Source organism: Erythrolamprus reginae, chromosome 2 (assembly GCF_031021105.1).
Source record: "Erythrolamprus reginae isolate rEryReg1 chromosome 2, rEryReg1.hap1, whole genome shotgun sequence".
Classification (NCBI taxonomy): Eukaryota; Metazoa; Chordata; class Lepidosauria; order Squamata; family Dipsadidae; genus Erythrolamprus; species Erythrolamprus reginae.
In genome coordinates this window covers 161,157,359-161,168,153 of record NC_091951.1, presented here as the reverse complement: position 1 = coordinate 161,168,153, position 10,795 = coordinate 161,157,359, and the positions used below count along the sequence as shown (strand labels likewise).

The following is a 10,795-nucleotide window of genomic DNA, read 5'->3' as shown; positions in this document are numbered from 1 at the left end:
GAATTAAAGCACCAGGCATTAAACAGAGGTGGTGAGTTCTAACCCTACTTTGGAATCAAAGCCAGTTGGATGACCAGGGGCCCACCAGTATTTCTCTTAGCCTTAGGAAGGAGGCTTTGGCAAACCACTTTCAAAAATCGTTCCCAAGAAAACTGAAGGGACTATTCCAGCCAATCACAAAGGAGTCAACACTGATTCAAGAGTGCACACATACTCACAAAAGTAGACTATTGACTACTTCCAGATGTTGGTTGTGTTGGCCTGCTGTTATGTCTGAATGCAGCTATCTTCTGTGTTTTACTTTTACTTAGGGGTATACAGTACTGTGCACAGTTCCATCATCTACATTTACATCATCTACTCTCCTTAAGAAATCTCTTTATATTTTGATGTAGTGTTATTAATACAATGGTATTTTATACAGTAATATTTATTCCCCATATACATGCTGCCTTTTCTCCAAGTTAATAAGACCTCCGCACAGTATGTAGACAAAGTCTGTACACCCACATTGTGAAAATGTGATATTTGCTTTTTACTAAGTACAATTTGTGGATCCAGCACACTAGTATACTACTTTTGATGAGCTAGGAAGTTATGGTTGATAGAGTAGAATAAGGGTTTAGCATATTTGCAAACTCATCCATTTAACCAGTGAATCATAACTACACTGGATGAATCACAAATGTAGTTATGTTGGGAATATTAATCTGAGAATAATGAAATTGAGCTCATTTGATAGGAGAGTTGCAAAACCGATACCATCCCCACATCCTCAATGGTTGTTAGAAAAATCTTAGAATGTTCTGAGATGTGCAAATTAACAATGGAGCTACATGAGAAGGAAGATGCAGAATTTTACAAAGCATGGCATAAATGGTATAAGTGGTTAAAACACAATTTAAAAACTTCATATTTGGTTATAAAATGAGGACTATTCATGAAGAAACTAAATGTTCTCAATAATAATAATAATAATAATAATTTATTAGATTTGTATGCCGCCCCTCTCCTTTTCCTATGAAAACAACTAGACATATGTAATTAAAGTGGAAGAATTAGATTGTTGAAAATATATTAGGAGACTCAATCCATTAAATATAGAACTGGACAAATAATAGCAAGTGTCAAAATACAAATAGCAGTATTGTAAATGTAAATGTATATGGAAATTCTATGAAAAAGCTGTAAAAATGGTTCGTTATCTCTGTGTTTTTGTCTTATGTGTTTTTGTTTGTGTTTTTATATGTTGTTTTTAGCAAAAAACCTCAAATATTTTTTTTAATGAAATAAATAAATAAGGCTATCAGTAAATGTAATATGTCATCTGAATTTGATCTATGAGTCAAACTGTGTCCTGGGCAGAGTTACAATTAGCTTCACTCAAAGTTACTTTTAACTTATCACTCCAAGATTTACTTGTTGACCAGATATGGATGTGGGCTTTATGGACAAAACTCAAGAGGCAGAACACCACATGGAAATGGCACATGGAAAGTTAAGTAAACAGGTCCCAAAGGGAATGGAAGGACATAAATCCTCCTGCCCTTTTCACAGTATCTCTGTTCTATAACACTGAAGCTGTTATTTTTAACTAAACAGCAACAAAGAAGAGGCGAGATGTCACCTCTCTCACTTTAATCGCTGCTTTCCAGTGAGTTGTATTTGGTCTTGCATTGCTGTGTCATCCGGTGCCAGATACTGTAGCAAGGACATACTTTATCCATGGTTACTGCCTGATTAGCCACTGTGCTGTCAGGCAGCCCTGACCTTTATTTATGAAGTCCTTACACCCACTCTATTGTCAGTATTAGACATGGGTGAAAGAATTGAATGGTTTACATTGTCTTCTACTTTTTTCCATAAAGGGTCATCAGTGGAAAATAACCTTGGAAGATCTTAGCTGACAACTGCCATTGCTATAACTTGAAGTCAACTGTTTGTTGCTTTTCAGAAGGACTACAAGAAGGACTTGTTATGGGTTGGATTCGTGCAACAAGCCATTTAAGGTTTAGCAAGATTTTTGAACATATTCATTTGCAATTGTTAGATAATGACTTCTAGCCAAATGTAGGAATACAATTATTGGTGGTTGATTCAGTATACATTGGTTAAGTCAAGCATAGCTTACTGTTATGTATGAATGAGTTACAGACAGGGGCACCTGTTGACTTTTTATACGCAGTAAAACAACCATGCCCAACGTTTGGGTCCTTGATTATAATGCAAATGAGGGAGGTGAGTCTGTCAGTTGACCCTGACTATATACAACCATGATAGCAAAGACTCACCTTATAAAATATGGTGTGTGTCACATGTTTTTGCTGAATTTGAAAATTAAGGGAGACTTCGACACAAACACGCACACATATACATATATATGGTTTTTTGTATCAAAATCTCCCTTAATTTTCAAATTCATTATACCCGTGAAAATCTGTGAAAACAAATATTTGTTTTCCTAGATTTTCACGGCTATATGTAAGTAGATTGTTTTGAGTTTGGGTTTTACCCCGTGTAATATTTAGAGTGCCCCCACAAGAAAGAGTTGGCAAAACAGCTGGCTCAGTTCAAATTGGGTCCGACCAAGAAGCAGGATTTAGTGCAATATTTAAAATGCAAATAATTTTTCGACAGACCACCAAAATTTTCTTGCGGGCCACCAGGCATCCACGGACCACTGATTGGTGACCACTGTTCTAGAGGGTCATGTGATTATGATTCCCAGGAGGCTTCCAACAAGCAAGGTCAATAGGGGAAACAGCATTCACTTAACAAACCCTGGCAAAACAGTCATAAAATTGGGTGCAACTCACTTAATAACTGTATCGTTTAGTGACAGAAGCTCCAGTTTCATTTGTATTTGTAAATCAGTGATTACTTGTATGACTACTTCCTCACCCTGACCTAATCACACAAGCTATAAACAATGTATCTATGAACTAGGGATGATACTGGATTAAAAACAAGAGTCATAAACCTATTATGAGAAATATAATACATTGTAACACCTCTGAACCCTCCGGAACAAGCTTTGACCAACAACAGATACATATTATAAAGGCTGATTCACACAGACCTGCTATCATTAAGACTTGTGATAGGGATTTGATTGGATAATTTTAACTTCTGGTAAGTAACCCAAAGTTTGTACCAGTTTTTAGTCACCATCCAATTTATTCCACCCACTTTCCTGCTGTTACATTCTTCTGGATCTAGTTGTGACTGTGTTCCGGGAAGGTGATATCCATCTGCAAGGAAGAGACTCAGGTGGGTGGTTTTTAAACAAAGCTGGTTTGGGTAATTTCTGATGAACTTTTCTCCTAGGATAATTTATTTATTTGTTTATTTATTAGATTTGTATGCCACCCCTCTCCGTAGATAATAATGAATGTATTGTGCAATTTAAATGAGGCTAAACACAAGTCTAAATGCAAATAAGACTGATGTTCCATGGAAGAATTGGAGTTCAGCTATCAAAGCGTCTACTTATTTTGGTAGCATGAGAAGAAGATCTTGGTAGATACAAAGGATAATTAAAATAGTAAGCACTGGTTATATTCATGGATGTGATACAAGCCGCTAGGTTTGCAAAACGTTAAAAAGTTTCTAGCAAAAAAATGAAAATGTAAACTTTTTGAAGGTAGTGTGTTGCAAGTAGATTGGAGGTGTGTGTGTATATATATGTGTTTGTGTGTATGTATATGTATATAGCTGTGTTCTTATCCCATGGAAAATGTCCCAGGAGTTGGGAATGAAAGTTCTTCCTTGATTCTTTGAACTTTCTGATGGTGAGAGTGATCAACCAATGGAACAACTTGCTTGTGGAGGTTGTGAATGCTCCAACACTAGAGACATTCAAGAAGAGATTGGACTACAGTCTAGAGTGGCATTGGGTCTCCAGAATTAATAAAATAAATACAGGCAAATTCTTCCTAATTTAGTTGCCAGATGAATTGTGGAATCCATGATTTCTAGCATTTTATCCTGAAAAGGCTACATTGTTCTTGCAGGGCTGAATTTATCAAGATGGGTGATATAATAGCTTTGAGGAAATTAATAAGAACTGATGAAACAAACCAAGAAAATCCTTTTCCATCCTGGGAACAAGCCTACAACTACTTAGTGGGGGTGGAACACTCTAATCAGATTAGCATCTTTTCAGGGATTTGAATGTGAACCTGAGAAGTGTCACCCTGGATGAGACTAATGTTGTTTTATTCCATTGTTCTATCTGGACAGCAGCCAATAACCGGTGCTAGATTGACCAAAGTAAAACTCCCTTGATCTGCTTAGGATGTGTCTCTGCACCAAAGCAAATGCAAGGGTTCATTAAACCCAGTCTTCCTCCAGAATGATGCCCAATAACCAACAAGCACACATGCGCACACACCAGTCTGCTGCCAGTATTGTGCCTGACAAGTGGGCTCTCCACACAATGTTTTTCAGCAACAAGTTTAGCACAAGGCTCTGGTGATATATTTTTCCACTGTAGTCTCATGCTGTGTTGTTCCCCTCAGACTCATTTCTAGTGATGGAAACAGAAAGCATTAGGTGATCGCAATGCGACAGGAAAATGCTCGAGCAAGCTAGATCTTAGCAGCGCCAAGGAAAGAAACTAGATATTTTCTGGATCGCAGCCTGGTTTTTTTCTGATTGGCTCTGAAAATGTAGTGTTTACAGAAGAACTTATACTTTAGCATCAGTTGCATAAATAGACCTCAACCCAAGTATGTACATCATGCCTTCCTAAACACATAATTAAAGCAGAGAACAGTCAGTACGTCACCTGCAAGCACCTCCCACAGGGACAGATCCCATGAAGTGGGGACGATTATGCAATCATTTCATTACGTAACCTTAGTGTGTGACTGGGTTCACAAATATAGTATGTTAAATTAACTTACCTGTTGGTTGCTTTTGCCCAGGTCTTAGAATCATAGAGCTGCAAGGGTCCATTCTAATCCTTGAGTCCAACCCTCTGGTTAGCACAGGAGTCCAATTTAAAAAAATCGCGGATGGGTAGTTTATTTTATTTTTTATTTTATTAATTTGTTTTGTCAATTACGTATTGAAGGTATACAAAGAAACAGTGGTACCTCTACCTAAGAACACCTCTACTTAAGAATTTTTATAGATAAGAACTGGGTATTCAAGATTTTTTTTTGCCTCTTCTTAGAACAATTTTCTACTTAAGATCCTGAGCCTGGAAAAATTTCCCAGGAAATTTGATAGCAGCACGAAGGCCAGGCCAGTTTCCTGCCATTCCCCCTTTAATCCCGGCCATTTCAGGCTTTTCTGGGCTGCCAGAGGAGCCTTTCGGTGGTGCTTAAGGAGGCTTTGGCAGTCCAGAGCGAATGGAGCATTTTCCTTTCTTTGGGCGCTTGGAGAGGGAATAAACCACTTCGCTGTGGTGACTCCCTCGCGCTGCCTCCCACACACTCGGCACGAGGTTGCCTCCTGGAGCGTCTGGACGCGGAAAGGCAAAAGGGGGCGCTTCGCCTTGGCCGGATCAATTCATCTTCAGGCAAATCGAGGAGTTACCACAGTGAAGGAAAGGCGCCGGCTATAAAGCGAGCAAGTGAGAGGAGAGGGGAGCTCTTCAGCATAGGAAGGAAGAGGAAGCAGGTAGCAGCAGCAGCCTCCTTTCAGTCAAAGGAGTGGGAGGTTCCCCCCTCTTGCCCACCTGGATTTCTCTCTCTGGCACAGTGTATGGGAGGCTGCCTCGCGCCGGGTGTATGAAAGACGCATTCTCCTCCTCGCTGCCTCAGAGTTCATCTTTCTTTTTCTTTTTAAAGCCTTTAAAGTTTTGGATTTTTTTTATTCCTCTCACCTCACCTTCTTCCTTTGGCAGCAACTGTCCTCTTCTTCCTCCTCTTCCTCCCACCCAAATTCCAAGCTTTTATTTCTTTCCTAATGGGTTTGCATGCATTATTTGTTTTTACATTGATTCCTATGGGAAAAATTGCTTCTACTTAAGAACGTTTCTACTTAAGAACCAGGTCATGGAATGAATTAAGTTCTTAAGTAGAGGTACCACTATATAACAATGTTTATATACATGATTCTAGTAAGAGAGAAACATTAGGACAGGAGAGGGAAGGCACTCTGGTGCACTTATGAATGCCCCTTACTGATCTCTTAGGAATTGGGAGACGTCAACAGTGGATAGTTTGAATGTAAAGTTTTGGGGGTTAAGTGATAATACTACAGAGTCAGGTAGTGAGTTCCATGCATCAACTACTCAGTTACTAAAGTCGTATTTCCTGCAGTTGAGTTTAGAGGAGTTTATTTAAGTTTGTATTTGTTGTGAGCTCGTGTGGTGTTGTGGTTGAGGCTGAAGTAGTCATTGACAAGAAGGACGTTATGGCAGATGATTTTATGGGCTATGCTTAGGTTGTGTTTAAGGCCACATAGTTCTAAGCTTTCTAAACCTAGGATTGTACATCTAGTTACGTAGGGTATACTGTTGCGAGTGGAGGAGTGGAGGGGTCTTCTAGTAAAGTATCTCTGGACATTTTCTAGGGTGTTTATGTCTGTTGTGATTCAGCCTAAGGCTCCTCCAGACAGAACAATGTCCAAAATGTAATGTGTGTTCCAGACAGATGAGCTGTATTCAAGGATTGGTCTGGTGAAAGTTTTGTATGCTCTGCTTAGTAGTGTGAGATTACTGGAGCAGAATTTGCTTAGCTTCTCATTCAACACATCCAGTGGATGAATGAATGAAATCCATTCTCTCTCAGTTGATTTGCTCATACTGTTCAGAAACATTTTCTAATGTTTAAGTGGATTTGCCTTCTAACAATATTAGAGGTCTTCAAACTTGGCAACTGTAAGACTTGTGGACTTCAATTCTGGGATTCTGAGAGTTGAAGTCCACAAGTCTTAAAGTTGCCAAGTTTGGGGACCCCTGCTTTAGGAAATGCAAACAGAGTTTATAGGTAATACCGTACATTTCAACTGCATCTAATGATAGACTCCACAATTATTTTTTCTTTTTCTTTTCTATCTAACAGATTAACCTACCAGAATCAGGCGGGCTTCTGTTCAAAAGCGACTCTCTTTCCTCCCAACCATGAACCTCGATGTTCCAAAACCAGAATTCAAATCTGCCACCAGAGTGACTGGGGGGCCTGTCACTCCCAGGAAAGGCCCTCCCAAATTCAAACAGAGACAAACCAGGCAATTCAAGAGCAAGCCACCGAAGAAAGGTGTTCAAGGGTGAGATACGCTGTTATTTTGCAGGAAGAAGGGAGTTCACATTCTTTTTAATTAAAAGAATAGAGTAGAGTAGGGTAGGGTAGGGAAGTGTAGAATAGGGTAATGTAGACTAGACTGGACTGGACTGGACCGGAATAGAATAGAATAGAATATTATTGGCCAAGTATGATTGGACACAAGAATTTGTCGTGGTGCATATGTTCTCAATGCACATAAAAGAAATGATAAGTTCATCAAGAATCATAAGATACAACGCTTAGTGATAGTCCAGATACAAATAAATAATCCAATCATATTAGGAACCATTCAATATAAATTGTAAGGATACAAACAAAGTTCCAACCTGAGTTCTAGCCCTAACTGGCTCTTCAAAGCCACAATGTGATTTCCAGGTAATATTTCCACCAAGTGATTGTGTGTGAAAGCCAAGTTTTAAAGAGAAAATGGTTTTTTCTTTTCTTTTGCAGGTTTGGTGATGACATTCCTGGTATGGAAGGCTTGGGAACAGGTATGAAGGATCGATTCATTACATTAACTGAAGTGCTGAAGTGAGAAAGTCAGGCTTCTGCAGGTTCCTTGCAGTTTATCCTTTAGCCACATATGGGATATTTTGGGCAATGTCACAACTCACACTGAAACCTCTCTACTGTCAATGGCTTGCTTCCTTTGTCTAAATTTACTGAATCCCCTCAGTAAACTGTGAAATCCTTGTTCCTGTGATTTTACTCCCTTATTATATTTTGGCAGTTATATTTTTGTTCTTTTTCATAACGAGCATTCTCTGGACGGTTTGCATGAAAGGAATATAATCCACAACAGATATTTGCCAATTTGTTTTAGGAAGGATCAACCCTAGAACCTGCTCCAAAAACCAGGGAATTACTATCTAGTAGGCAGATCTGGGCAGAGCCAACACAATTCCACCAATTCCTCTTAGCTGATTTGTATGATTATTGGTAGCAGCAGGTACAAAATGGCCAGTTTCAGCCAGACTGCACTCATGGGTGTCCTCATATTTTCTTCTCAGGAGGTTCCTCCCTCCCCACCAATCCAGGATTGCAACAGGAGCAGTAGTGGGTTGCAAATCCTGTTGCTACTGGTTTGCTCATGTGCATGTGATGCTTCTGCGCATATGCGTCCAGGGTGGGTGGGTGGAGCCTCCCTCTGCTGCCGCTACCGGTTTGCTGATCTGGGCCAAACTGCTAGCAACTCACTGCTGAACAGGCGCATCATATTTATCCAACTGCAAGTGGTTCTTGCACAGAAATTGGCTTCTGGTGGATATTAGGAAGAGGTCCAGGGAAGTAAAGACTTCAAAAAGTACCTAAAATATGTTTTTACTATTGATTATCAGACAGTAATCAGTTTTGGCAGAGAGGATATATCTACCTAACGCAGAGGGTCCAACTGGATGAAGTCCAGCAGCACTAAGTTGCATGTGGCACATCTATTTTTTTTAATCAGACTTTTTATTTGTACCAGAATAAGGGGGCCAGACATCATGCTGAAGTATGATTTGTATTTTGCAATAACATGTAGAGACAAACCGTGCTCCAAAAGCTGCTTTGGCATGTGCGAGAGTGTGAAAATAGCACCTTTCTGAACACCTTGTTGCAGTCCAATGAGTGCTCCATTTGTGCTTTTGCATGCTTAAGTATCTTTCGGAGGCTGGATCAAAAGAATTGTATAGACCTAGGAATACTATAAGCATTTCCCTGGCTGTCATTCTATTCCAAAAGTACTATCAGAGGCTCACATACCTGTGTAATTCTTTTCCTCTCACAAATTCCTATTAAAGCACTTCGTTTGCACCTGGGTTTTATGCTACACAGTAAGTTATGCTTCACTTAAGCACTGTTAGTGAATAAATCAAAATTTGATGGATTCACACTATCCATGAGCCACGATTACACATTAAGTTTCAATGCAATGAACAAAGTCTGTGTCTTCAAGAGGTCCGAATCCAGAGGTGGACCAGTTCCTCCCTGTTCAGACCAGTCCCATAGAACTGGTAGTAACTTGACGGCCTGGGTCGCTGGAACTGGCTGTGACCCAAGCCTGCCAGACTCCTGAACTGTTTCTCATGGAGGTGCCATAGGCACCACCATCTTTTTCAAAGTATTGCGTATGTGTGTGTGCATGTGCTTGTGCAGACGACATCCAACATGCGCACACACACCCGCAGCATTTTCCTGAGCACACCAGCAGCAAAGAAAACCCAAACTCACCCCTGCCCTAATCCATCTGTCTGCTTTCTAAAATGTCCTTATTTCTTTAGCTGTTGAATTCCATTTGATCTGCTATCCTTTTGAATGGCTATCTGGAAGTGTTGAATATGTACGTAACATCTGCATTGATACTTCGATCAGATGGCAGTAAAGTGACTATAGCCCCTTGTACCATTCCAAAGGAGTCAGACTGATCATGTTCCCATTCTGTTGTCTGAATTTGCAAACACCTTACCAGCTTTGAAGACATGTTCATGTCATCAGAAGGTTAATGCTGGCAAGAAGCAATAAGGGTTGAATTGATGTGGGTTCTCCTCTCTTTCAGATATCACCGTGATCTGTCCCTGGGAAGCTTTCAGCCACCTGGAGCTCCATGAATTGGCACAGTATGGTATAATTTGAAGATGTAGGAGCCAGAAACAGGCCAAATATGTGCATTTCATTCAGCAAGCAAGAACAGTTCACAAGCATTCGCATGACCCATATTCCTAGCCCTGCAAATTCACTCTCCCAGTAGCAGCTTGTTGGGGCCTATAGCAATTATTTACTAAAATAAATCCAAGTGAACAAATCTTAAACTTGGTTGCATACTATGGTTTCTGAAAGGATTTCCTCCCTTACAATTAAACATTTGCAAAAAAAATAACAACGAAGCAAAGAAATTACTTTATTTTATATGCAGTAAATCCCACATTTTACAAGTCCACAATTTCCTTCTAATCTGTTTTTTAAATTCGAGTGCCCCCCCTCATGAGCAGCAGACCTTCTTCTTTTTTTGGATCATCTGAGTGCAGGGACCTAGGGGAACGCAGTGGGGTACCGAAAATTGAGCTCCACCCCAGAGCACCCAATTTGCACTGAAAGATGTTGCAAGAAAATGCAGGGCTTCCTGCATAAGCCATGCCCACAGTGTGGTAGTACAAATTTTGGTAGCCCTTCACTGTCTGAGTGTAACCGTAACAGGAATTGTTGGCCAAATCTGATATCATGGGTTGAGAGAGAGCGACTGACCCAATATCACCCACTTGGCTTTCATGCCTAAAATGGGACTAGAACTCTCACTTTCCTAATTTCTAGCCTGATGTCTTAACCATTATAAAAAGCTGGTGCCCTCTTTCCTTCTGATCTGTCCCGTGGATCATAAAAACTTTAAGTAGCTGAAAACTACTCTAATATTTCTTGCTTAGGTAAGAAGCCAGTAACTGGAGTTCCAGGACAAGCCTGCAGTGATGCCCCTTTAAGATTTAAAAGAAATCTGAATAATTATAGGTTTACATTTGCATAAAATAAAAATATTGAAATTGTTAATGTGCTTCTGTATAATCCTGGAGAGGAAACTTTCAACT

At 39.9% G+C, this 10,795-nt stretch overlaps 1 protein-coding gene across 3 annotated transcripts; it reads left to right on the top strand.

The window, feature by feature from the left end:
• Positions 1-1,922: 1,922 nt before the first annotated feature.
• Positions 1,923-10,206, top strand: PDE6G (phosphodiesterase 6G). 3 transcript variants are annotated; one of them, XM_070740226.1, is made up of 6 exons: positions 1,923-2,009; positions 3,220-3,270; positions 3,382-3,544; positions 7,017-7,221; positions 7,689-7,729; positions 9,775-10,206. In XM_070740226.1, the coding sequence occupies exons 4-6, from the start codon at positions 7,076-7,078 to the stop codon at positions 9,849-9,851; spliced, it is 264 nt and encodes an 87-aa protein (XP_070596327.1). In that variant the 5' UTR covers positions 1,923-2,009; positions 3,220-3,270; positions 3,382-3,544; positions 7,017-7,075; the 3' UTR covers positions 9,852-10,206. The 3 variants fall into 3 exon arrangements, with proteins under 3 accessions (XP_070596327.1, XP_070596328.1, XP_070596329.1); XM_070740227.1 differs by lacking the exons at positions 3,220-3,270; positions 3,382-3,544; XM_070740228.1 differs by lacking the exons at positions 1,923-2,009; positions 3,220-3,270 and having other exon boundaries at positions 3,363-3,544.
• The last annotated feature ends 589 nt before the right edge of the window (positions 10,207-10,795 follow it).